This window comes from Nelusetta ayraudi, unplaced genomic scaffold, assembly GCF_046127955.1.
Source record: "Nelusetta ayraudi isolate G7.1 ecotype Tasmania unplaced genomic scaffold, CSIRO-AGI_Nayr_v1 ptg000132l, whole genome shotgun sequence".
Lineage (NCBI taxonomy): Eukaryota > Metazoa > Chordata > Actinopteri > Tetraodontiformes > Monacanthidae > Nelusetta > Nelusetta ayraudi.
In genome coordinates this window covers 953,605-980,240 of record NW_027466182.1, presented here as the reverse complement: position 1 = coordinate 980,240, position 26,636 = coordinate 953,605, and the positions used below count along the sequence as shown (strand labels likewise).

General features: G+C 45.6%; 2 protein-coding genes across 19 annotated transcripts in view; one reads left to right on the top strand and one right to left on the bottom strand.

The window, feature by feature from the left end:
* The window catches only part of relch (RAB11 binding and LisH domain, coiled-coil and HEAT repeat containing), a 30,952-nt gene extending 13,458 nt beyond the window's left edge, over positions 1–17,494 (bottom strand). For 6 of the 15 annotated variants that reach the window (XR_012929464.1, XR_012929465.1, XM_076051163.1 and 3 more), the window contains exons 1-14: positions 15,735–16,188; positions 11,024–11,113; positions 8,769–8,840; positions 8,549–8,604; positions 8,322–8,435; positions 7,949–8,155; positions 7,444–7,538; positions 7,094–7,217; positions 6,815–6,954; positions 5,908–5,983; positions 5,730–5,825; positions 4,281–4,304; positions 691–803; positions 512–602 (exon numbers count right to left, since the gene is read on the bottom strand). Coding sequence is in view for 11 of the 15 variants with exons in the window: in XM_076051163.1 (XP_075907278.1) it covers positions 512–602; positions 691–803; positions 4,281–4,304; positions 5,730–5,825; positions 5,908–5,983; positions 6,815–6,954; positions 7,094–7,217; positions 7,444–7,538; positions 7,949–8,155; positions 8,322–8,435; positions 8,549–8,604; positions 8,769–8,840; positions 11,024–11,113; positions 15,735–16,188 (1,752 nt within the window). In the remaining 4 variants the exon portion in view is untranslated. Of the gene's footprint in view, positions 1–511; positions 603–690; positions 804–4,280; positions 4,305–5,729; positions 5,826–5,907; positions 5,984–6,814; positions 6,955–7,093; positions 7,218–7,443; positions 7,539–7,948; positions 8,156–8,321; positions 8,436–8,548; positions 8,605–8,768; positions 8,841–11,023; positions 11,114–15,734; positions 16,189–16,344; positions 16,401–17,356 lie in introns of those variants that run through there. The other 9 variants (XR_012929462.1, XR_012929463.1, XM_076051161.1 and 6 more) reach the window with 4 other exon arrangements.
* pign (phosphatidylinositol glycan anchor biosynthesis, class N) lies at positions 13,831–26,253 on the top strand. Of its 4 annotated transcripts, none has more exons than XM_076051174.1 (29): positions 13,831–13,852; positions 17,329–17,569; positions 17,697–17,818; positions 17,905–18,003; positions 18,124–18,230; positions 18,309–18,433; positions 18,580–18,710; positions 18,803–18,922; positions 19,055–19,095; positions 19,210–19,269; positions 19,397–19,489; positions 19,758–19,813; positions 19,893–19,971; positions 20,154–20,336; positions 20,470–20,609; positions 20,731–20,830; positions 20,967–21,059; positions 21,438–21,529; positions 21,916–22,021; positions 22,148–22,256; positions 23,265–23,367; positions 23,518–23,620; positions 24,014–24,100; positions 24,223–24,278; positions 24,529–24,604; positions 24,828–24,901; positions 25,091–25,133; positions 25,217–25,269; positions 25,410–26,253. In XM_076051174.1, the coding sequence occupies exons 2-29, from the start codon at positions 17,343–17,345 to the stop codon at positions 25,531–25,533; spliced, it is 2,802 nt and encodes a 933-aa protein (XP_075907289.1). In that variant the 5' UTR covers positions 13,831–13,852; positions 17,329–17,342; the 3' UTR covers positions 25,534–26,253. The 4 variants fall into 4 exon arrangements, with proteins under 4 accessions (XP_075907289.1, XP_075907291.1, XP_075907292.1 ...); XM_076051176.1 differs by lacking the exon at positions 13,831–13,852 and adding an exon at positions 16,138–16,281; XM_076051177.1 differs by lacking the exon at positions 13,831–13,852 and adding an exon at positions 16,323–16,424.
* Positions 26,254–26,636: the final 383 nt, after the last annotated feature.

The following is a 26,636-nucleotide window of genomic DNA, read 5'->3' as shown; positions in this document are numbered from 1 at the left end:
AACTTTTTCAAATTCAATGGTACAATTACACATCATTGACATCATTTTGCAGGCCAATAATTTTGGCAATTCTTGTTGGAATAACCTCAACATTTCCCAGAATGTATAGAAACAGATGGAGATTTTATATTTAGTGTTTTATTTTTGTTTTTTGTTTTTTTGATTGATTGATTTTTGATGTTCAACACCTGAACTGTTCAATTGCTTTTAACATGATGTCAAATTTTTGGGGACACCCGGTATTTATTGCTGTAAAAGTGTGTATTTTTTAACACTCAAAAATGTTTATTTTTTCTGTTCACTCGCTTGTTTTTTTTCTTAACCTGGCTAAAATAATAAAACAAAGAAAAACAAGCAATATAATTTGAAGAGAAACTTGAAATTAGAAAATAAAAAAAAGGAAGGAGGTTGAGGAAGCAGGTGTCGACCAAGACGTCGTCATACCACTGCAAAGAACGCGTGACAGCCGCGGCCAACGAACAGAGGCCACCTGCAGGGTTGAGCGCCGTACCTGCTCCCAGCACTGAGGAAGTAGCTCGGCCTCCACGCGCGTGGGTCCCACGTGCCTCGCGAACGCCACGCATCCCGTCAAGATCATTTGCCTTTGGGAAACACAACGGAGGAGGATGTCAGCACACGACACTGGTTCGTCCGACGCATTGGGAAAAAAAAAAAAAAAAACCTGCGCACCTCTGCTCATCGTCCGGCCTCTTGATCAGATTGAAGAGGATGTGCAGGAGCTGATCTCGTTCTTTAGGCTCTGGGTGAAGGCAAGCGGTGCAAAGGATGAGCGGGATCAACTCCTGGGTGGGGGAGAGAAACAGAAGCAGAGGCGGAGTCAAATCAGGGTTTTATGGCCTCGGGCGTTGATGAGGGGCTGGGAGGACGAAAAGGAAGTAGGTGAGGACGGAAGCAAACACATAAAAGGGGGTCAACTTTTAGAGTTGGGCTGCCCGCACAAATAATTAGAGCGCAAAAAAAACCCAAAACAAAACTGTTGGGAATGTTAAAAAACAAGAAAGAACATGCAGAACATCCAGAAACATAAATCTGCGGCGCTGGTTCCCAAGGCCGCGTCGCAGTGCCGTCCAAGAGTTCAGGTGGAGTTGAAGGCGCCGGCAGGGCCAGAGGGAAGAAAGCTCAGCTGCACTTGATACGGGCCCCAGCCGACGGGCCAACATTCTGGTCAGACGATTCCTGCCGCACACGCCAAAATTAGAGAGTGCACCCAGAGTTAAAAATATGTTTTTCTTTTTCCCCTCCGCAAACAGTCTCAGATTTTCCTGCAGAGAGACCGAGCGAGAGAAACAGAGAGAGAGAGAGAGAGAGAAGGGCTGGGAGCGGGCGGAGGAGCGAAACCCTCGTCCCGGATGGACGGATGCGACCTGCAACAGCGGGGACGTGTCGGGGTAAAGATAGGCCGCTATGAGTCACCAGGCTTCGCTGCTTGACCGGCGCGCTGGTGACGGAGTCGCCTCGTCCGCACGCTTCAAAAAGTAGAACTGATTTAAGCTTCCAAGTGGCAAAACTCTTTGAATTAATCTTTCCATTAATCTTCATCTCCTTTCCACCTTCTGAAAACGGCACACACTTCAAACGGTGATAACCCGCAAGTTCCCGCCAACGCAGCAATTAGGAAAGTCTGTGAATTCTGACGCGGGACACATCTTACGACGCCGCAAACCGGCTGCGGCCGCCGTCTATTTTCCAATCTGTTCCCGTTTGCGCTCCCGTGCGTCTGATGTGAAAGACCTCCTTCAGGAGGCCCGGCGCGTGACTCGTCCCGGATAAACATTGTGGGCAGGTAGAGTGGACGGAATGACGCCAGGACCAGGAAGCTGCCAGGTCTTCAAAGGGGCCGAGATTACAGGAAACGGCCGGCCCCCGAGGAGCAGCGTGCACGCAAAGAAGCTAGCGCTGTTTGTTTTTTCGCAGCCAATCGCCTCTTTGTAGGTTCACTAATAAAACAAATAACGTGAGGCTGGGGAGGAGAGAGTGACCAACGCTTGCCGACGACGAGGATGGGAAAAAGACAGCAGACTCGGCGTGGAACAAGCAGATCACGATATTTGACATTTGTTGAAATGCAGCAGGCGACTGAAATCTCACACGGAAAGTATGTTGTAAAAAAGAAGCCACAGACTAGCAGAGTCTACGTTTTGTAATCCCTGTAATACGTTTGCAGATTAACGTGTGATTCGAAAAGCGCTATGTGTTTTTTTTTTGTGTGTTAATTCACAATAATTTGCTTTCATTTACTCTGAATTTCCCTTTAGAAACAGATCAGCATAATGGAACATGGAACAGAGCAGGAGAAGTTTTTCCAAAATAGGTGGCTATGGATGATTTTTTTTTTGTTTGTTTCAATTCTGAATATCTTTAACCAATCTTGAATTACACCTTTGCATTCTTTTTTATTTGCCAAATGTTATGTCATCAGATGTTCATTTCTCAGAATTCCCAAGCAGATATTGACCGAAATGATTTAAGAAAAAAGTCGCAGAAAAAGCTGTAGGTTTACACACTTATTAAAATTCCACTCTGTGTTTATTTCAGGGCACCCTCAGTTCTAATCTTTCCTCTGTCAAGAAATCGTCCTGATAAAACTGCTTCCTCCTGCCAGCAGTTCGTTAAAAAAAAATCACAGTTATTCCCACCAGCGGGAAAAAAACCGGAAGTCGGCTCCAAAAGAAGATCCAGACTCAATTTGCAGAGAGATGCAGCTTTTGGGGCCAAACAGACGTAAAAGCTTTAAGAAAAAACTGACTGAGTGAGACAAAGACCGAATAACTCGCTTCAGATTTAATTTTTTTTTCTCCTTAAATAAACAGAAAAAGAGAAAGAAAGAAAACTCTAACAGGACAGAAAAAAGACAAACGTTTATGATTTACAGGGCGTGATAGCAGAGCCAGGTGGCAGCCGGGACGCCAGTCAAACTCTTGTTTTGTTCTTTAAGGAGGTGGTGGTGGTGGGGGTGGGGGGGGGGGTCGCCTTCTGCAAACAGCGAGGCGCGACTCCAGGCGAGAGCAGCTGCGCGCAATTGTGCAGTGTCACGGCCAGCGGAGCCAACAGACGTGCGGCGGGAGCAAAGTCCGCTGCCTTTTAGCCCACCAGAGCCGATCCCAAAAGTCTGTTTGTCTTGATCTCGGAACGAGGGATCTGGTTCCCCAGAACGGCGGCGAGCGATTAAAATTTGGAAAGGGGGGGGAGAAGAAAAAAAAAAAAACAATAAAAGAGGAGAAAATAACCGTGATGATATGCAAAGCAGGCGGGCGGAGAACTGCTCCGACCGGTCTCGCTCCCATTTAAGGCAGCTCTTGCCTGGGGTCTCGTCATGTTTTGACAATCTTCTTGCAAAAACACTCACTCATGGAAGGTTATTCCCCCCCCTTTTCTTTTTTGTTACCAATATTTGCAAAAAAAAAAAAAAAAAAAATGAACTCACGAGGACAAAATGCATGCAAAACGTTCAACGCAGTGCAACTAAACTCTTCCATGTAATAAAGTGGCTGTTGAGTGTATATACAGTATATGTGCACTGGTTGAATTTGGACTTGTTGCGCGTTCAGAGACGCTACTCTGCAGCACTCGGTTGTAACCGTTGCCGTTTCTACAGTCTGACCTTTGACCCCTTGAGATCAACAAGATGCCACTGCTGCGCAGGTGTTTTTCCCTTTTTGGAAACAAAGTAAAAGTCACTTCAGTTGCCTCTCTTTTTATATTCAGATGGATGATAAAGAGGCAAGTGAGCGTATATGCAATATGCAACATTAGGATAGAAATTAGTCTAGAAACTTTGAGAACTTAAAGAAAAGGAATACTTCATTTAATGGCTTAAAAACATTTCTCTGTATTCTATTTATTTACAAAAACAAGGACGCATACCTGCTTGAAAAGATAAATGAGTTAATGAAATAAAAGCCTGTGCAGCACTTAGGTTAGGAGCAAATAAAACAGGGAGGGGGCAAGTCAGGAGAGATACACTGGGTACTGAGGACGTTACAGCACAAGACCCACCTGGGACTAAAACTGCATGCAGGAGGCCGTAGACGTCTGCAGGGTCTCATTAAATACCACAATTTGGCCACTTAACTACGACACGGAAATGACAAAAGTCCCACAAGGCCTTATTGCAAGTCATCAGAAGACTCTGCTGGAGTCTGACCGTGAGTGTGGCTGCAGTTTTAGTCGGGCAGGATCCGCCCGGCACACTGTTCTGGGGTCTACAGGTTCGAGTGGGGAGGGGGGAAACCATGCAGATGGACGCGTGAGGGACTCACCTGGCAGAGGTGCGCAACCATTCTCTAGAAGAGAGGCATGCATGAGAGTGAGAGAATGAGTGAGATGAAGAGAGAATCAAATCAAAGACTGTGCTCGGTCGCCGGTGCACGGCGGCGGCGGGCGAGGAAAAAAAAGGTGCAGCAAGAGCAACGGTGATGACGCAAGACGGAGGAGGTGAAACTTCGAAATCGATGGATGGACACATGACAGTGAGGAACAAACACATTAATTAGTCCAACCACAGTGAGCTCAGATGACTTGTCTGATGACAAGGATATTTCTAGGCAGCGGAGGGAGTTGTATGCCCAAGCAAAATGTGCTGTGTCGGAAATTTGTTATGCGTTCGGTATCAGTGGATATCTCACTCTTGTATACTGCCCAGCTGTGGTGTCGGTATAAACTAAAGGGAGTATTAGAAAAGTCATAGTGTCAGTGTCTTGTTAACTACCTGCCCTGCTGTTTTACGCAACCTAACTTAATCAACTCAAATGATGTTCTGGTGAACCCTGGAGTCACTGGCTAGCATGTCTCATGTTAGGCGTTGAGCACGGTGGAAGATTGTGGGATTTTTTCTCTCCCTATTTTGCTGTGATATGGATGCCTTGGGTCTGAAATAAAGCAAAAAAAAAAAAAAAAACAACAACTATAGAACTGTATCCAATAAGATCTGGTCAGGCTCAAGTCAGCAACTACTCCATCCACACATGCAAGTTGTGAACAGTGTGGGTAGTGTTCACATTGCACATGGCTTTCGCTTTCTTAAACTTTCCCCAGAAAGACATTTTATGTTTGTTCTCTTGCACGTTTAAGCTCATTAAAGGACTGACTCCTCTTTGTTTCGTCCCCCTGGTGGTGGTAATAACCGTTCGCAAATGGGGAAGGACAAGAAAATCAGGATCATGACGATCGCAGGGGCCAACATCCTTGTCATTCCTGGGGCGAGCGGCTCTGCTCGCCTGAACCACAGAACTACCAGCAGAGGAGGGAAGGTTCCACACACACACAGCGACCTCGGCACCACGTTGCATGCACTGTGGGACTGTGGGACTGGTTGACTGGCTTGCGGCTAAGACAAAGGAGAGGCCGGCGTTCTTTCCGAGACCCCAACGTCTCTCGCAATAGCGAGGAGGTTAAATATTTAAAGTGACAATATCACTTTCAACCGGCCTCGTCGGGCTTCTGCGGACCGGTTCAAGACGAAGGACGCGACTTTTTCCAGGGGAAAACTTGGGGGAGGGGTTTGACGGTTTCGCCATTCGCTTCGGCCGAAGAAAGAGAAACAAACAAACACAAAAAACGTGAGACTCGCAACACGTTGAACAATTCTCACTGCCATGTGTGCATCCATCGCGTACGGTGGCAAAAGAAGCCTGCTGTTCAATGATGGCGAGAGAGAGGGGAGCGGAGGACGGTGGTGGGGAGTGGAGGGGGATGAGGGAGGGGTTTACCTCTCGCTTGGCGAGCAGGACGTTGGGGACGATGTGAGGGAGGCAGCGGCCGAGCATCAGCATCACGCTGTCCTCGCTGTCAGCGATACGGGACACCTGCAAAGGGGAGGCGTTATTTATTTAGCACTTATTTTTATGGAATTGGATTGGTGCCGGGGGGTCACTAGAGGGCGCTGACCTCTGCTCCCAGGCGGCTGTCGGAACACATTCTGCAGAAGGAGAGCAGGGCTTGCAGGAAGGCCGGGGACAACTTCCTGCAAACACACAAACAATGCAAATGAGAGCGAGTCACGGGTCTGAAGTCAAGCCCCCGCCCCAGAGCCCCGCAGTTCCCCCGTGACCTCTGGGGGACTGGGCTGTGGCTCCGCCCCCGCCCGGGAATACCACGGCCGCCACGCTCGCGCGGACGCCGCCATGCAATTGGGAGAAAACCACCCGTGAGTCTGAAGCCTTTAAAGAGGTAAATACACATATGAGGGTTAGAGAGGCAAGAATGAGCGCCGTTTCGCTGAGCGCATGATTGGCGGGTTGCCTTTTGCGGGGAACAAAACCGCGGGATGGGCGGAGCCCTGAGCTTTTAGTGACGACAAAGTCAAAAGTTCATGTTCCCTAAAAAAAATTTTATTTATTTTTTTTAAGTGCTGCTATTTCCTCTGAAAAAGCTCTCTGAGTGCAGCCACTTCTTCTCTCCATTATAATGCACGCGTGACATGAACTTGGAATTGGCGCCATCTAGTGGCAACACAGTCTTACGGCAGCCTTATGTGATTATGTGGCCCAAAAACTTTCCAGAAAAACGTCTTATTTAGCCCTTTGCTTGCAATCTCTTGCAATTAGTTTTTTTTTCAACCACCCACCCCCCCCCCACTCCTAAAAAAACAGGGTGATAGCAAGGTATTCAAAGTATGTAGGATGAACAACCCTCTCTGTGACATCACAAATTGCTGATTTACACAGACGCACAATTTTTGGTAACTGCTTTTGAAAAAATGGGGTCGGGAAAATAAGTCAGGGATGGACTTTTCTCAGGTGTGGGGAGGCTAAAGACAAGTTCTGGTGTTTTTTCTATTCTGGCTGGCTCTCACCTGTTAGGCTGGTCAAACTGGACCGGAGGGCGACTCTTGAGCTTGTTGTGGGACTGCGGTGGGGGGTGCGATGAGCTCTGATTGGACTCTGGATCAGAGCCGCCCCGGATGTCCAGACACTTGTCGTTATCTGGAGGTGGCTGAAGGAGAGGGGAGGAGATTAAGTCCAAGAGAGCTGAAGGGGCTCCTGATAAAATTTTCAGTTGGTTTTTTGTTGTTGTTTTTTTAAATATATTTTTTAACCGCCCTCCTGTGTTCTGATAAAAGTGTCAAACCAACCACAGAGTGAGGGTCAGCGGAGGACGAGTCGGCGTTGGAGGAGGGGCAGGAAGCGTTCTGGGAGCCCAGGTTCAGGGTGGTGGGAGGGGCGGAGGACACGGTCCTCTCCAGTGTCTGAATCTCACTGTGGGAGAGAAAGAAGAAAGTGTGAGATCCACATCTGTAAAGCTCATTCTGCTCATTTTCCAGCCGGGCTTTTGCTACGGTCACAGCCACGGTGCCTAATGTGCAGAGAACATTTCTGGATTTGAGCCGATGTTCCGCCGCTGCTGTCTGCAAGTCCCAACTGCTTCAAATAGAGGCCGTTCAATCAGCAATGCGTCATGCCATGCGACAAAGTCCGCTCGCACCTTTGCAGTTTCTTGAGCTCCTCGGTGAGGATCTGCTTGGTGCTGCTCAGGAAGCTGATCTCGTACTCCAGCTCCTGGACAACCTCTGTCTGTCGCTGCACGGTGAAGAAAGAACACACACTCATTCATCAGGTGGATGCTATTAGATCAGCTCAAGAGCAGACAAGGCACTGAGGTCAAATCAGATTCACACTTTATTAAGGCTGCGTTCAGACTGCAGGCAAATCTGATTCAAATCGGATTCATTCTCAAATTCGACTTTTAGGGCCGACTGTTCACATTGTTTTAAGCAAGTGTCCAAATGGGATCCGGCTCTGTTCAGACTTGGTCACGTTATTGACCCATCGGACAGGTCGCAAAAATTCGGATTTCACGTGACTGGTGAGTGTTCAGACTGCAAGAGAGCCATCCAGTTTTAAACTGGATGGGCTAAAAATCAGATTACGTACAAACCTCGAGTTGCGGCCGCATGCTTGAACTGGCAACAACAGGAAAGCACACACACCTTTGCGACGTCTTGCCGCGATGCGTTGGGCTTCCTGGGGGAATCCTGGGCGTCGCAGTTCCCCGGCAGATCACCGAGATCCACCCCGACCGACGCGTCGGCGGTGTCGCGGGGCGACAGGAGCGGCGTCCCGCAGTTCCTGTAGAGCTGCAAGAGGTCGGGAGGCTTCGGGATGTTGAGGCCCACGTCGTCCCACAACTCGAAGTCCTGGCAGTAAAAAAAAGTGGAAACATGATGACATGGCTCACACGAGCCTGCCACTGATCTTTTAGTGCTTCAGTGGTTTCAAAGCTTAAAGTAAATGGGAATGAGGCTAATAAAAGATCAAGTTTGCCTATGAAAAGAAGGCCCAGGGGCACAGACTGGGGTTCACCTGGTCGTCGTTTTCATCAGAGAAGGTGATAGATGAGAGTTTATATTCATTCTTTAATAAATATTCATTCACGAGGAAGTTTAAGGCTCTTTTCTCCAGCGGGCGAATCGGCTCCTGAGGTAGACAAGAAAGGTGAAGCTGCATTACCATCAAGAGGTTAAAAGGAAATTCTTTTTTAATTCAATTATTTTTGAGTAGAAGAAACAGTCTTTGCATTTTCAACTCACCTGAACTTCAGGACTGGACTTGAGGTTTTTCCTCTCCTGAGAGGGAATTTCGCTCTCTGAGAAATTGAGAAGCTACGTTAGAGTCAAGATCCGCGAGTGCGCCGAGGCCCGTTTCATAGAGAGGAAATCCTCTCGGCGGGAAAAATCAAATCAGAGACAGAAAGCGGTAACAAGGAGGGAGCGGGTTCGGGGTGGAGAAGAAGTGAAAAGTACGCCACACCTGCTGCCTGAGTCAAGTTGGCGCGCAGAGCCTGAATGGTCTCCTTTGCTTTCCGCAGCTCAAACTCCAGCACTGGACAGGAAGTGACAATACAGACACAGGCACGCACACGGGAGGGGGGGGGCGTTTAAAACCGAAGACAGGGGACAGACACGTTTAAAAAAGAAAAAAAAAAAAAAAAAGGGGGGGAGGAAAAAAAAGAAACAGTGAGCATGAAAAACAAAACGAACCACACGACAGGTTGTAAGAGTCATAAAAACAAAGCGACGACGAAACAAAATTTCAAAGACAAAAAAAAAAAAGGATGCATGCAAATCATGGGTCTGAGGAACACATGCAGCAGAGGATCATGGTAAAGCGAGTCAGGACAGTCGCAGGTAGGCTTCCCTGTCCTGCCTTTCCTCCCGTAAGTCTCTGATTTAGAGAGGAAAATGCGAGGGCGAAGGCCAATTGTAGCCGAAAACGTTACTCAAGCTATGAAAATGTAGCTTTGTTAATCTAGGAGCTGTCTGACCAAGGATTCTTTTTCAGGCAAACACTTTAATTTTAAATCAGCTGGTTACAAGCCACTCAGAAGGGTTCAGCCAGTGCTCGAGTTAATACTGACTAGGAATCTCACTGTAAACACAGTCTGAGCCAGAAGATCAACACAGAACACAGCAGGCCTCCGTGTTTCCAGGTGATCAAATCAGGAGACGCTTCCGATTTTAGAATGACGTGGTTAGAATTTGTCCTTTTTTTTGATTGGATGTAAATGTGTGAGGCTCCATTAACTCTGAATCAAGATAAGGGAAGACACAGGAGTTGTGTACACGTCAGATAAAACAAAAACACACGCACAAAACTGAAAAAAAAAAGACTAAAAAGCCATGGAGCGGGAAAACTATGTTGCATGGCTGTGCACTGAAAATCTGCTGTGATTGGAGGCTGCAGTTATGGGTCAATTTTGGTAATTTGTTATGGCATCGACTGTAATAGAAGCCACAATGAGTGTTTTTGGTTGTTGTTGCTATTTTACAATTTTAAATCGATTTTTTATTTTTTTTTTAAGTGAACACAACTCCAATCACTTGTAATTCTTCAGCAGAGAGAGAGTGCACAGGATGCAAACGCAACAAAATGGGGAAACTCTGAACTCAAAGGGGAAGAAAGGAACAAAAAGTAACAAGAACAGAAAAGAAAAATACGATAAAAGCTAGTCTGGATGGAGTGACTTGTCCAGTATTGTTCACTGGGGTTTGATCAGGAGAAAGCCAGAAACCCAGAGTCAGACAGCTGGAGGTGGGGTTGGTGGGGTAGGTAGGGGTAGGGAGGGAGGTGGGTATTTGGCAGAGATGGAAGTTTGTCAGAATAGATTTGGGAGTTTTTCTTTGTCGGGAGATGGACACCAACATCTCTGCTGCATGGTTGTTACGGTTACCCCTCTTTGCACATTGGATCCATTCACCACCTGCCCTTTACAATACCATCCCATCTTTACCAAAAAAAACTCTCTTAATGTACATGCACATTAAAGTTCCAAGAAGTCCTTCCTTTCATAAAAGAATGACCTAATTGTTAACCCTGGCCGTTCCACCTAATAGAAAAAAACAAAAACAACAAAAAAAAAAAACAGCCCAAAAGCATCCTTGATTGCGGAACTACTCTTTCCTGCCACAATACTGTTATAATAATAACTACCTGTGTAAAAACGTTCAATTAACTGCGACTAATTTAATTGAATTGATTAAATTATTAATCGACAATTAATGGATAATCGATTAATTGCTAACATCCATAGTTGGCATTAAACTGAATTAACTGCTGTGTTTTTCACTTCATTTATCCAGTCTTTTTTTCACATTTCCACCCTGAAATGACATAAGGGATTCAACTAAAACACTCTTTGCTTTGCAATAGCAATGGATGCTTGTGGTGGGGCTTGTATACCTTTAAGCCCCCCACACTCCAGCCCTGTGGTCAGTCTCTAAACTCAGAGCTCAGACTACGTCTTGATGCTCGGCGAGCCACATGGTGGAGGAGGGCGTGTGATTTCAACCTGGCATCCCAAAAATATCCAACACTGACTCAGCACCGGCATCGAGGCGGGCGGGAGGGGGAGGAGGGGGCCGAGCATTTAACGAGCAACGCCGGCGGAGGAGTTGGAAGAAGAGCGTTTTTGGAGTGTTTGGCGCTACGTCTCCTCTCCTCTTCTGTCACCGCCCACCCTCGCGACGCTCGTCCGTGTTTTTGTCGAGCTCTTTTTCCCGTCTTACCTGCGACCCTTTCGTCCGACTCGCGGTTACCGTCGTCCGAGTAGCGGGCAAAGTCCAGCGAGTCCAACGTGCTGATGCTGCCCGCGCGATCTGTACGGAGAAGGAAGGATGCAGACGGAAAGATCAGTACACACCATAATCGATTCAGCAGTCTGTAGGAGTGGAAACACTTTCAATTTGGATGCTTACTGTGTCTCCCCCTTTTATTGCAAACCAAAGAAACCAAAAAAAAAACATTTCACCTGAATAAGAAACTCAATTAAATATCTATCACCTGTGTACCACTATGACCCACCGAAACTCACAGCAAGCACTGCTTTCCTCAGGTATTAGTAAGTGAAGTCAGCGCCCAGGTAATATTTTGCTCTGGGCTGCTTGAGACAACTGGTTTCCCTCGGCTATCATGGTTCCTCACTGGTTCAAACAAAGCGCTGGCTCGATCACAGGCAGTTTCACTGTGGACCATCTGCTGCTGACTAACCAGGAGAAAGGCCGCATCAATTATTAACGCCGGCCACGAGCTACGCTAGATAAGCGGGGACTGGTGAGCGAGGAATGCTACGAGTCGCTGAGACAGCCATACAACACAGGGACCGGCTTAACAAGGCAGTGGACGAGGTGCAGTGAATTTATGGATGAGAGACTTGAATTGGAACAAACGTGCATCAATCACAGAGAATTGCGTTTGCAGCGGCCTTCTTCTCAGAGACACCCGCCCCGTTCTAATGCCGCGGGACAATGACGAGATACACAAACACTGGAAAGGTTGATCCCCGTGCACACAAAAGGCCCAGCTGGGCACTTTTTCCCTCCCATTTCACCCAGTTGATTTGGCCGAGCCGGTTGGTGCTGCGTCTCTCCCTCACTGCAGGCAAAAAGGTCTGCGTGCTCTTTCACACGCTGCAAGGAAACGTTTCGATGAGCTTTAACTCGTGCACCGCAAACATACGAGCGTGAAGCATCGTCGGCATGTGCACACACACCCAGTCTTGTGACTGTCACTATGTGTGTGTGTCTCATTGTTCCATCACGCTGATGTCAGCTCCAACAGTTTGCTGAGTGAAGAATGCAACCAGCTGCTTTTCGTTGACGGTAACATTTGAGATGGTTTTCTGCAAAAAAAAAAGAAAAGAAAAAAAAAGCAGACAATATTTCTCTCAGGCTGACCTTTCCGCTCGGCGCCGGCAGCGTGTTTTGTCTAGACTGTTGTAAATTTGACATCTCAAAGTGTCAGCTGCTCACTGGCCTCCTGCAGGGCAGACTGCACCAGTCGCTGTGGGTCCAAAACCTGTGTGCTTTGTCCTCAAAGAGCAGCATCCTACAGTGGACCTATCAAATGTGGCCTTGCAATGCTCTGATCTTCTTGGACCAGGAAAGCCAAAATCAGGTGCTGTTACATGAGGAGGTCTACTTGTCTCTCCGCCTTCTCTTCCTGGGAGAAAAAAAGAAAAAAGAAAAAGCCAGGCCGCAGGTGCAGCCTTTGAAAGGATGGAGCCCCCCTGGATGCCTGCTGCTCTGAGTGAACGGGGCGTTATTTGCTGCAATACAGGCAGCAAGAGACCAAAAAAACATGAGAACAAAAAAACCTGGTGAAGCCTGTTGATTATATTATCTAAATGACGCTAAGTAATCGGACGGCGCCACAGGGACTCTTTAGTTTTAAAGGGAAAGACCAACATGGATTTTTGAACATGTTTCTTATATTTAATCACTTGATTATATTTTCAATCTGGATTAATAAAGTCAGGAAACACTCTGCAGGCCGGCCAAATATTTTCTGCGCTCAGCCAGACGAGATTTCAGCATGCGTAAGGGCTTAATTTGTCCCCTGGGTCCATCTCACTCCTTTTGTGGCTACTGCTTAATTAATAATGAAAATGCAAACGGTACAGAAAAAAATAAATTGAGGATGACAGGGAATTTATAAGGTGAGAAAAAAATCAAGGAGGAGGAACAAGTGTATTTTTATAGGCTTCGCTGGGGTGAAATAAGTTTAAAAAAAATTTAAATAATAAATAAATAAATCAGAGACTGGACACTGACAGTCTGAACAAGTGTTCAGACTGAGGACAAAGAGGTGCTTTTACGAGGGACCAGGAGTCAACAGAGCATGACAAGAAACAGACTACGGCCTCCGTAGAAAAAAAAATGGTATTAATCTTAGCAATGCAGAAAATGTGATTGGGATGAAGTTTAAAGAAGGAAAAAAAAGGAATAAGAATGTTTCAGGCTGATGACTGTGGGAGGAAATCATGGCGCAGGAACATCTCAAGAGCCAAGAGGATCATGCAACTTTTCTTTTTGTCCCGCTAGTGCTGAAAAATCAAATTCGAGAGCGTATTTAGCCCTCAGACGCACACATAAGACCACCTGCAACCATCTGCAGACTCAACCACACACACACACCCACGCAACTACCTACCCACACACACACAAAGAAAGGCAGAGTGTTGTGAACCGGCGGCCCGACGCAGCTGCAGCCACATGGACCCGGACCAACAATCCAATGACACCATTAATCACGGGAACAAACACCAGCTCCAACAGAGGAAATGATGCAGGTCGATATAGCGAGGAAAAAGTAAGAGTGAAGCGGGGGGGGGAACACAGCTAATAGGTGATGTGACCATGAAAGATGGACATGTGGCGAGTTTCAATGGGCAGAGGACGGCTACTTCCTGAACAAACACATTTTTACCGGAGGGCAAGTGACCTTCGCTGCAGCGGCGCTGCGTTTTAATCTGACGCGACCTTCAATGACTAACGCACAAAATACTCTTTGGCTATTTCACGTTGGAAATGGTGGACGTAGCATTTCACTTGAAACTTGTGAGTATCTTTTTTTCGGATTCCGCTCCTGGAACTTTTGCCATCAGCGCTGAATGCGATACTTCAATTGGCTCAAATGATCCCTCGGAGGTTTTTTTTTTCTTTTCTTTTCTTTTTAATATAGAGAACAGAAACTTCCTGACGAGTCAATAATGAAAGAACAGGAGGTCATTAGTTCCTCCCAGAGTCCCAAAGATTACAAGCTGGTGAGATATGTGCGGCTCTGACATGCGGCTGCCCCGTGCACACGTGTGCGATTTTGCCCACTGTGTGCGATAACTGGGATGCACACGGTTGTCGAAACAGGTTGAATGGAGACTCACGTAGCAGCTGTCTAAACACCTCGCACGACGGGTCTGTCTGCTCGCGGCTGAGCGGGTGAGTATTCCAGCACTTCAGGAGAATCATGTCCCTAAAAATACATCATCTGACAACAGGGCACCGGCTTGTTTTTCAGCACTTATTTATACGCCGTGGTCTCCTTTGGTTGGAAACCTGCAAAGTATTTGGACAATGCAAATTCACCATCTGGCCTGATTTCCCAGCCTGCAAGCATTAGAAAATTCTGTCAGCCATTGAATACTGTTAATTGCTTGAACCAACCACGGGCAATCTGAAATGACGCCTTGTGTCATGGAAACGACGAGGAGCCCGGCCTCGAATCGACGGCCAATTGCAGCACGCCCTCTGGAAACATGTGACGCAACATTTACAACCGACGCCGAGTTCAAACATGATACGACATGGGATACAGGCTGAAAAAGGACTTGTTTGTCTAATTGTGCTTCCTGCTTTCGATATTATATTATATTATATTATATTATATACCACCAGGTGGGCGTGACAGTGGACTATCCATGTGGATATCGATACATCTGAGTTTCCTCACTGACCTAAAACAGGACAAGACCGTGCTGAGTCACTTTCAAGTCAGACTTGTGCACGCCTTCCAGTTTTCCTTCTCTGGCCATTTACAAAAATCACCACAGTCCACCCAGCCCTCCAAAAGCTCAATCCGTTTACTTTAAGTCGATATGTCCCCACTGTGCTAGCGACTCGCCCTCTCCTTGAATGCAACCAATTTGCTGCCTACGGGTACGACAGAGATGTGTTAAGTGCCAGTCATCAAGAAGTTTGATTCGTCTCAGCGAAACAAAAATCAAAGATTTGCCACAAACAATCCCCTAAATGCACATCTTCCATTGTGGCAGTCATACTACTGACTGACTGGCCTGTCACTATAGTTACCATTTGCATGTTTGTTTATTTATGGCAGCATTTGCAACCCACTGCGATGTGCTTTCAAGGGTATTTCATTCAAAAAGTCCTGTGAGTGAATGGATGTCACAGGCACCTTTAACCAGCGGAATAAATCAATATATTGTTACTAATTTATTTAAGGGGAAAGGCAGCCTGAGGCGAGATGAAGCAGGCTCAGGTCCAATTACACTGGCTTTCACAAAAACGCTATTGTTGCATGCCGAGATGCCTTTTCTGATATTATTCGCTTCTCCTTGTCTCGGCTCAACGGTCACTACAGGCCTACGTCACCGTGCAATGACAACCATCGTCCCGGTCATCGGTGACTCTTGTGACATCGAGCTTGTACCTTTATCCAGCTACAGTAGCTAGCCTGTTAACATGTAGACGACGTGCAAGCGAGTCTGACGGCGGACGCCGCTTGTTGCCTGTGGGCCCTCTGCTGCGAGCGCAGGTGCAGCAACAGCAACAGCAGCAGCAGCAGACGGATACGTCGCGATCAATTGACCCTTCATGTTGGCATCCTATATTTTTGCTTCTGAGACGACGTATACAGTTGGCATGATCGCAATTTGCGACATTAAAAGCCAGGTGCTTATCTGGTGCGGATGACGTGACTTACTCAGCGGTCCTCCGGGTCCGACTACCTGGTCTTTGGCAGGCGGTGTGCCGCTCTGACGCTCGAAGTTGCCGGGGTTGGAGAAATAATCCCTTAGCCTCGGCAGCTCCCTGCCCGCTTCCAGCAGCTCGGTGTGAAACTCGAGGGCCGTGAGGACGTACTGGTCCCGTAGTAGCTGCGCGGCAATCACGTCCACGGACACCCGCGTCTCCGTGCTGCCTGCCATAGCGGAGGTGGCCGCGACTGAGACCGAGATGCCCTCACCGCTGGGGCTCGTCCGGTTGCTAGACAGCAGCAGCGTCTGCGGCTCGGTCTCTGAGAGCGGGGAGAAAGGATTGGCCGTCGGTGGCCCCGGCGCACCGTCGCTGGGGCTTCGCTCCGTGTCAACCGTTTCATTGGGCCGCCGGTCGGGCTCTTCCTCGGAGTCGCTGAGATTAAACGGATTGACCGACGCCATTTTTCTCCCACTATAAAGATTTTTTTTTTTTTTTTTTTTTTTTAACGATCCAGGCTAGCAAGGCTAGTCAGGCGGACCTCTCTTCCTGAGTGGGTACGGTCTCCTGTGCGCCTTTGACAATTGGAGGGAATGCGCAAGTGTTATTGGTCAACTCACCTTGAGGTTACGCAAAAGCCCGCCCTTTTCCTGGGATAATGCGGTGCGATTGGACGCTGGGAGACAGAAAGGAAAACTGGGTAGGGCACGTTTGACAGCTGATAGCCCGACACGCTAGCTAATGCGTGAATCAAATATGTATCTTTTCCTATCATACAATGTTCCCACAATGCACTATTAAAAGCATAAATAAATTTCACACGAGTAGGAAACATTTTTTTTTTATATAATGGCGGTAGTTTAAAAGAGCGTTCACTGGGATACAGGTTTTCACTACAATACCCACAATTCAAGGATTAGTCCTGACGCCATCGCTCACGTCAGCTCAAAACAAGGAAGTAGATGCTCGTGTTAACTGAATTTTCTTCTACTAATCTTCTTAGACAGCAGGGCAGTGTGGTTTTACGCAGGAAGCCTTCATAGATTATGCTGATCTTTTTTGGTGCCAACAAGTCGTAATCTGTCTAGTTACTATAGCGAGAGAAAATATTGCTAATTTACTAACAAATGCTGTCGGGAAGTTTGGCGAATGCAAGAAGAGTGCGTAACCTCGTTCCTTTCCCATTCATTCATAAAATGGCTGCATTCTCCGTTTTTATGGGTCGATTCCACTGAGGATTCACACAGGTAGGATTTTTTTTTTAACCAACGTCTGAAGATGTAACTGCATTTGCACTAACACGGTTTTTGCATTGGTCGTCTACACAACGTGTCAACGACAACAGCAATAATAAAAACAAACTTTACTGTAAAAACCTATCAGTGATGGACATTTGTGAGCGCAAGGTACTGGAAACAAGATTACCACTGCACTTAAGCAGCCGGGACATGTCACAGGCTTTGGCTTAACCAGGCGGTGTCTTACTTATATCCTTTGGCTGTCTGCTTGGCCGAAGCTCAATATGGATGGACGAGAAAACTAAGTGCTTTATATGTTTTTTCCCCTCTCTTATTTCCCCTGCTTTCGCATTTGTTTTGTATCAGCGTCGGTGCCCAACATGAGGATGATCACCTTCTTCCTGGTTGGACTGACAGTCCATGTGGTCTTCTTCCTCTCCATCTTTGACATCTACTTCACCTCCCCGCTGGTCCACGGCATGACTCCCCACGCATCGCCGCTGGCACCCCCGGCTTCCAGACTGGTGCTGGTGGTCGCAGACGGCCTGAGAGCAGACAGCCTCTTCACGCTGATGCACAATAATTCATCCAAGACTCCGTTCCTGAGGTTGGCTACTGATTCTTCTTAAACACGTCTTTGTGTCGAGTAATCAAGAAGAGGATTATGTTGCATGTGCAAGATGTTCCACGAGATCCATTCGTTTCCTAGTTGTGCTTCCCTGTGTGTTTCCCAGGGGTGTGATAGAAGAGAGGGGTACCTGGGGTGTGTCTCACACTCGCGTCCCCACGGAATCCCGCCCTGGCCATGTCGCGCTCATCGCTGGCTTCTACGAGGACGTCAGTGCCGTTGCTAAGGGTGGGTGTGCAGGACCGTGACCTCTCGCACTGGCTGTCGATAGCTGCAAAATTCATTTGGGGATATTTGCGCATCTGTCTCCCAAGGTTGGAAGGAGAATCCTGTGGAGTTCGACTCTGTGTTTAATGAGAGCAGACGCACCTGGTGCTGGGGGAGCCCGGATATTCTGCCGATGTTTGCCAAAGGTGCACATGCATATTCAAACTGAAAACAAAATAAAACATAGCTTAAAAAACGACATAAAATCTAAACTTTCTATTATGACAATGCCATTTGTGAATTCACTGGTCTTTTTTTTTTTTTAGGTGCGAGTGGTGACCATGTATACACCCACACATACCCAGCTGAGGAAGAAGACTTTGCCTCCACAGATGCCTCCAGACTGGACAGCTGGGTGTTCACACAAGTTAAAGTAAGACTGTGGAACAGTTTCAGTGAAAATTTCAGATTTTGCAATTTACTGAACCAGGTTTACCTTTTCCTGTTCCAGTCATTTTTCCAGTCTGCCAAGTCCAACTCCAGTCTGAGGGCCAGTCTGCTGGAAGACAAGAACGTCTTCTTCCTTCATCTGCTGGGCATCGACACAAACGGACACGCTCACAGACCAATGTCACAGTAAGAGTCCTTACAAGAACGTCTTGTTATGTTACATTTTATTTTTAATTGCACCAACTTTTAACTTGAAGATAATTGAATGAACACAAGTGGTCTGTATTATTTAAATGGCAGCTTTTATCTTGTATTTTTCTCTTTATTTCTAGGCAGTACCTGGACAATATTGCTCTCGTTGACAGCGGTGTGGCCGAGCTGGAGTCCATAATAGAAGACTTCTTTGGTTATGATGGAAAAACGGCGTACGTGTTCACCTCCGATCACGGCATGACAAACTGGGGTAAGACTTGTATATAAATAAATAAAAGAGGAACCTTAAAATTAAGAATTTGGCAATTAGTTTAATACATTTTCTCATTCGCGTGTCTACAGGTTCCCACGGTGCAGGTCATACCTCAGAGACGTTCACTCCTTTAGTGGTTTGGGGAGCTGGAGTTCAGAGTGCACACAGAGCGACTGAGCCTCAACCTTACGACGACGGCCACCTACAAGGTGCCACAATGTCACTCTGCTCTTTAGATTTCGAGCCAACTCACAGCAGAGTGATTTTGCACTTTGTCCAATAAAGCATTTTTCATGTTATAATTCCAAAACATGATGTTTTTTGTTTTCTTTTCTTTTGAGACTGGAACCTGGAGCACCTTAGAAGAGTTGACGTCAATCAGGTCAGCCCCATCATCTCCGTTGTGTGTGATTTGCAATCAAAATTTAACAAGAACGAACCAAATGTGACAGAATAGAATGAGTACATTTTTAAATTGTCTTACCGTCTTCTGCAGGCGGACATCGCCACCCTCATGGCCTCTCTCATCGGCGTTCCCATCCCCGTTAACTCTGTTGTAAGTACAGAGAGCCTAAAGTCAACATCTTACACTGCTACAACTTCCAGAACCATAGCAGACAAAAACAATTCTGAAGACAATCAATTATTTAGTGAGAAAAGTCTATATGTGCTTTTTTCCTCAGGGCATCCTACCTCTTCTGTACCTCAACAGCAGTGACCAGTTCAAGGCAGAGAGCATGTACACTAATGCTGTTCAAATATTAGAACAGTTCAAGGTAGGAAAACACAAAGCCCTGATATCAAACCCCCTTGTTAATTGTTGTTTGAAAAGTGCAGAGGCAGTCACTGGATTTAATTTTGAACCTGCTTTAAAAGGCAGTCGGGTAAAAACAAGGGAGAAGCCAGAAAGTTCTTGCTAGGATTAATCAACATCTGGCAATGTATTAATCATCATCATAATCCTGAACCATCGTCTACCTGCACATCACACAATATAATCTGAATATAGCACTGTTGGCTGAGTTACCTGTACTTTTTTCAAAGGTGAAAATGGCTCAGAAAAAGGACACAACTTTGTCATTTCTATTTACTCCATACCAGTGAGTACAAACCATCTTAGCAATATTAACCAGATTTTGCAGCTTGTTCAAGTTGATTTTTAATTTTTACCCTCCCTAGATTACTGACTGAATCCAAGCAAGCAGAATTCATCCATAAAGCCAGAATCCTGATTCAGCTGGAGAAATACGATGAAGCTGTAAGTTGTTAAGAAAAGCAAACGACTACTTCTGATTAAATTGACTAAAATCTTAAAGGTCCATGTTCATTCTGTAAACTAAGTTGGGGAATTGGAGTACGAGTGTAGAGGATCTGAAAAAGAATTACAGCAACCTGTAAAACACTTGGATTTTTTTCTCCCTCTGCCTGCTCTGCCCCCAGATCGCTCAGTGCCAGACCCTGATCTCTCATGCACTGGAGGGCCTGGTGTACTACCACAACTACGACAGGTTCTTCCTGGGCTGCAGCGTGGTGCTGGGATTCGTTGGCTGGACCTCTTACGTCGTCCTCGTCATTCTCAAGACTCACGCCAGCCTCGACCGACATCCCGGTCTCCTCAAACAGGTTCGGGGCGTGCGCACTATCTAATCCCATTCCTTTCAGCAATACTTTCTCTACTATGAGACCAGTTTATCCCGTTAAATCACATTTCTTTTTTGTCTTTTTTTTTTTCAACGCCGCCTCGACGCACTTGCAGGTCCCCAATCACACCTTGGTGTGGCTGTGTGCGTGTGCGACGGTGATAATCACACTGTTCCTGCTTATTCAGAGGAGCCCGGTCACCTACTATATTTACTGCTTGTTGCCCATTCCCATATGGTACTCTGTCCTCAAGGAGTGAGTAACACACACATTTAAAAGCTCATGAATAAGAAAAAATAAATAAAAACGTTAATGCACTTCTATATTTATTTAATCCTCTACATCGGTACATTTATGTGCTTGTGATCAATTTTAGGTCTGGAATTATAACGGATCTCATTCGTTCGGCTCCCTCTCTGCCACTGTGGAAATGTTTAGGTTATTTTGTGCTGCTGGCCTTTGGAATTGAGCTTCTGGTGGGTGCACCCCCCCCCCTTCTATTTTTTTTTTTTTTTATTGTATTCCTGTTTAATTGTTCGCTCTATTTTTCATATGATCACAGACTACTAGCGCAGAACTCATTTTCTGCTGCTGTATCTTTGCTGCCCTCAGGTGGTGAGCTTTTTCCATCGCGCCATGTTAACCGTAGGCCTCGCAGTCCTCTCGCTGTGGCCCTTCCTGTGCGGTCTCTTTGACAGGGCGAAGGTAACTCAACTCAAACCTCACCCGGAAATATCTTTTCTCATCTATCACACACCTGGAAGTATATAAAAAGTGCTGATTCACAGCTTGGAGTGGCAAAATTACCCATAGTGTTCAAATAATGCAATTGGGTGATAATGAGGTTATGAGTTTAGAAGAAACATACAGGACTGATTGTCACTAACATACATCTGTATTCTGTGCAATGTCAATTAAGAGTGGAGATTGATGTGTATCTTTGTGAAAACTAATCATTTAAACTTTACTTTTTCACAATTATTGTCATCCACAGTCTTGTGGTTTAATGTATAGAGTTCAGTCTAACCATTTGTACCTTAGTGTACTTCCTCAACCTGTAAACCATATCCTCTTTGTGCACAGTTTCGCTCCGTGAGCTGGTTTCTCGGCTGTCTGTGTCTGGCTGCTTTTCCCCTGATGCCCGTTGTGGGCAGAGAACCAAACATACATCTGGTGTAAGCGCTTCCTGTCTTTGCTTGCACAAATTAAAGAGTATCACTCATGTCAGACCCCCCCCCCCCCCCAAAAAAAAAAAAAAAATAAAATAATTAATTGACTGTAAAAGGGAAATTTGATGTAATTTATGTGCATTATGCTTACATACAATATGCTTAGACAAAGTTCAAACAGGTATCACAAAATCTTTGATGGGGGTAAATGTGAATTCAAATTAGAATTAGCTACTTTTTTCAGATTTGGATTAAAATTAATATCTTGAGCTGCACACATTTCAGTGGTCCTCGTGCACGTCCTTATCAATCCTTTAAATTAACATGCCAGGGACGGTTTCATTCAAGTCTAACAGATAGTAACTGTGAGATATTCGCGCTTGTGTGTTCAGCACCTGCGGTGGCGCACTGACTCTCATCACCTCCGCCTGCTTCCTGTGGTCATCCAAACAGAGGGCGTCGCTGCACGTCACAGACAGACAGCAGCTATTCATACAGGTTACGACAGTACTGTGTGTGTGTGTGTGTGTGTGTGTGTGTGTGTGTGTGTGTGTGTGTGTGTGTGTGTGTGTGTGTGTGTGTGTGTGTGTGTGTCGCTCATACCCAATTCTGACCCGTCAACAGATGCTCCACGTGGCCACGTGCGCCTTTGTGCCGTCCCTGACGCACTGGAGCCTGCAGCAGAGACGGGGCCTGCCGCTCATGAACCAAGTCATCAGCTGGACCACATTAGGTGCGGAGATGTGAATGAGAACGAGCTTGCCATTTCTGTGTAATCGCTACAAGACTTCCAGCCAAGTCACACTTAGGTGAACTGGGACACATTTAAAATAGAATCTTGAGCTGCGACGGGCAGCATCTTGAGTTCTTTTTTTTTTTAACAAACTGGGTGGGGTCGTTGTGCATTTCTTAGAACGGTCACAACGCAACAGCAACACCATCAAAAGCAAAAGCTGCTCACTCACGCAGTCACTTCACGTGTTCCAGCGTAGACCACAGTGCCAATGCTGAACTGACGTTGACCCTAATGACGCACATTTGCACGACATCTGCGACTACAGTTTTCGACTGGTTGGGGCAACACTGGGTCCTAAAAATTTGACAGAGGGGGCCGGAGCAGCAACAGATGGATGGAGTGTTTTGGTGACCCACCTCATCGGAGAACAAAATATATCATGGGATATGGATAAAACATGCTTTACTGTCAATTGAAAATGAACAAAATGTTACAATATCTGACTTTAAAGCCCCATGGTATTTAGCTCTTTATTGAAATGATTCTTAAAACACAGTAAGAAATTGATGAAATACAGCTATTTTAAAATTGACCTACTATTAATATAATTCTTCAAGTTTGGCGGGCCGGATTAAACAGTTTAATGGGCCACATATGGCCCCCGGGCTGTAGTTTGCCCATGCCTGTACTAGCCCATAGAGGTCCTTATTGGTTTGCCAGCCAGCTCACTCAAATGTAAATTATATATGTAGATTTTCCAGGAAGTTCTGTGTGTGTGTGTGTGTGTGTATATATATATATATATATATATATATATATATATATATATATATATATTCTGCACCTTTTCTAAAAGTTAGGTGGGTGTACTTTAAAAAAAATAAATAAATAGAAAAAGATCTTCAAAATTGTTGTTTGTACAATCTTCAAATTCTTGGTGTGTTGTGGCCTATTTGCTATTTTCTTATTTTGTGTGTTTTTTGTTTGTTTGTTTTTCACTGTCAGCATCCTCTATGTTTGTTCCATTGCTGAGCTCCACGCGCCTGTTCCACCGGCTCCTCAGCATCCTGCTCTCTCTCACCGCCACATACCTGCTGCTCAGCACCGGGTAAGACAGCAGTTTACACTCAAAGCTGCCCCACTGCATCAAATCAGGTTGCGGGGGAGCGTCGGCACCCCTTCCAAGTTTAAAAACAAAAACAAAAAACAAACTGCTGATTTTTTAAAAATCTTTTTCTTTTCTGTTCTATGTGCACAGTTCGGAGGCCCTGTTCCCGCCGGCGCTGTCTTGGCTTATGTTCGTGTGGATCAACATCGAGCAGGAGGCGATGCTCGCACACGGCGTCTCCGGCAGGCAAGAGGTGAAAACCATTGAGGGCTGCATCCCAACTTAGATTTGGTAGAGCGGTGTGCGACGCAAACAAGACACAAAGTGTCTGTGGTGTTAATTTTAGGCTGCCTCAGTTTTTGTTTTTTTGCATATGAACTAAAGCCGCATTAGCACTCATTTGTTTTATTTAATCATTTTTTATTTTATTTTGTATAACTTAACATGTTGAACTGAATCAAATTCATGCCACCTTTGAAGTCTACCAATGTAAAAAAAAGAATTCTATTTTTTAAAAATATGTGTTTACACATATGTTCTGTAGCTCGTACTAAAGTGACCTAGATTTTGCTGGTTTCACTTTTTGAGCCAAACAAAGGAAACCCTCATTCTTTGTGTGTGTGTGTGTGTGTGTGTGTGTTTTCAGCTCTTCACTCTTGATTTCTCCGCAAACATCGACATCTCCATGATCCGACAGCTGAAGCTGGACGACATCAGGAGATCATACTTTTTTGTATCCTTGTGTCAGAAACGAAAACTTTTTCGCCCCCCCCAACCCCAAAGTAAATCTTCTTTCCTGAAGCGACTATGTGAGCAATGTTTTCAGTATCACTCTTAACTCCACTCGTTCTTCAGGTATTTTTTATAATCACGGCTTTCTTTGGCACGGGGAACATAGCGTCTATTAACAGGTAAACACATATGTCTGGGTATGTATTTGAATTTTTTTTTTTTTTTTTTTTTTTTTTTTGCATTTCTGGGAAACCGGTCACTGTGGTCTTAGTTATAATTAGGTTTAGGGGGAAATGCACGCTGGTGTGGCTGTTTATGGTGTGTCAGCCGCAGGGTTTTTACATTGGCCTGTTAAGTTTTTTGATACATTTTTGAGCAATGAAAGACTTTTTTGGATTAATTGTCCCATTTCCTTTCTTTTCTGTCCAGCTTTGATCCAGCGTCTGTTTATTGCTTCCTCACCGTCTTTAACCCCTTCATTATGGGAGGCCTGCTGATGTGGAAGGTAGCACATTTTCAAACACCTTTTTTTTTGTCTGTGTTAACAGCATTTCTCTTCTTTGAAAAAAAGGGGAAGTTGTCACGCACGCTGACTGATGAGCCGCATTTTCACTCTTAGCCAATGGGACTGCCGTCAGGGCTCAGGCCACCACTTTACTTTTGTGCATCACTAATAATCACTTATGACCCATAGAAATGATTTTTCCATTTGTCCTCCAATTTTTCAGGTCATCATCCCGTTCATCATGGTCATGTGCACATTTGAGAGCATACAAGTTACAACGCAGCTCTCTTCAAGAAGGTAACACCTCACTGATGACACCATTAATTCAACATAAAACATTAAGCGTGAAATCTGAAGCGGTGCGACACAGTGTGTGTTTCTTAGCTCCTCTAAATGGTAATGTGAGGGTTTAGAGGGTGGAGGCCAAAGAATGAATGACAGACTAGTTTGTGTTAATCCTAATGCGTTTGCTCACTGTCTCGCCAGCCTCTTCCTCATTGTCCTGGTCATATCCGACTTGATGGCTCTTGTAAGTCTTTTAATTTGAAATGTTACCGAGCGTGCGCGTCAGGTTAAAGGTGAACTCTCAACTAAACGCCTTCCTCTCCACAGCATTTCTTCTTCCTGGTGAAGGACTACGGGAGCTGGCTGGACATTGGCACAAGGTAGCTGGGAAAACACTTCCACACTTCCATCAATAGGTGACACGGAGGTGCAAGACAAACAGACTTCCTGCCCTCTGTGACCACATCCTCCCACTCTGCGCTAACCCGGTTAACTCGCTCTCTGTTCCGCTCTCTTGCAGCATCAGCCATTACGTGATCGTGATGTCCATGACCATCTTCCTGATGCTGCTCAGCGTGGTCACGCATATTTTCACTTCGCAGAGACTCAGTCTGTGGAAGAACCCCAAGATGCACTTCACCTGAAGGAACTGGCATTTGCTGTCTTTGAACCAATTATACCGTTGGCTTTTGTAGATTTTTTTTACATAGCATTTGCCTTATTAATTGTGTTTGTTTGTTGTATGAAACAGTTGGATTGGGCTTTAGTGGGTTTAACTGTGAAATCATGCTACCGATTTTTTTTTTTTGTTGATAAAAGACAAAGTAGGAGCCATCATGGATAAACTGACAATATGTTTTTTACAATCTCGTGAAAGAGGACATGAGAGCTCTTTCTGGCTCTCTTTAAATAGTTATTATAACTGAGACTTTTTTTAGCAGTAACATCTCAATGTGAGAGTAACAAGGATTTAATAAGAAGTCATTGTTGTCTCGGACTGAACCAAAGTTCTGTTTGCACTGTATTCTGTTTACACCTGTCTCTGCTGCTCTATTGGCTCTGGGCTCACACGAATCACTGATGAATGAACTCAGGCCACTTGAATATCTGACTATGAAATATGCCTTTGCCAACTCAGAGGATTTATGACAGACCAAAGGATGGTGACTTGACACCCCCCCCCCCCTTTTTTTTTTGTAACAGTTGTGTAACAGTTTTCCTGTCGGGCGCTTACAACATATTGTTGAAAAGGGATGTTATTTTATAGTATTTATTGAGACTATGTATACATAAAAGTAGTCGGTAGTGGGGGGGGTGGGAGCAGGAACAGGGATGTTCTACCACTATTAAATTTAATGACAGTGTGATTTTTTTGCTTTGTATTGAGGTCAGTTGAGGCTAGGTGGATGTTGAAATGAAAACACCTTTAGACAAAAAAATGAACGGAAACAATAGCAGGTTTTAAAAAGAATTTAAACGAGGCTTGGATAAAATTCTGTAACTGCGCAAAACAGTGGATTCGCTCGGACATTAAACGTGAAATCTGGCTCATCGTCTTTGCCAACCTCCAACACAGAGCAGATTCACTTAGTCTGAAGTCTGCACTGCATTTCAAAAACAATAGTGCAGGGTTGGAACACTATTGAGTTCACTGACCACTGACCAAGAAACACACACAGGGCACGGGGTGTGTGTGTGTGTGTGTGTGTGTGTGTGTGTGTGTGTGTGTGTGTGTGTGTGTGTGTGT

What these genes read in the sequence shown, in the direction of transcription:
- pign (XM_076051174.1), top strand. Translation starts at nt 17,343, where the DNA reads ATGAGGATGATCACCTTCTTCCTGGTTGGACTGACAGTCCATGTGGTC. An exon ending in TACCTGCTGCTCAGCACCGG is followed by an intron (nt 23,368 to 23,517) that starts GTAAGACAGCAG and finishes CTATGTGCACAG; the next exon opens with TTCGGAGGCCCTGTTCCCGC. An exon ending in GAGGCCTGCTGATGTGGAAG is followed by an intron (nt 24,605 to 24,827) that starts GTAGCACATTTT and finishes CCAATTTTTCAG; the next exon opens with GTCATCATCCCGTTCATCAT.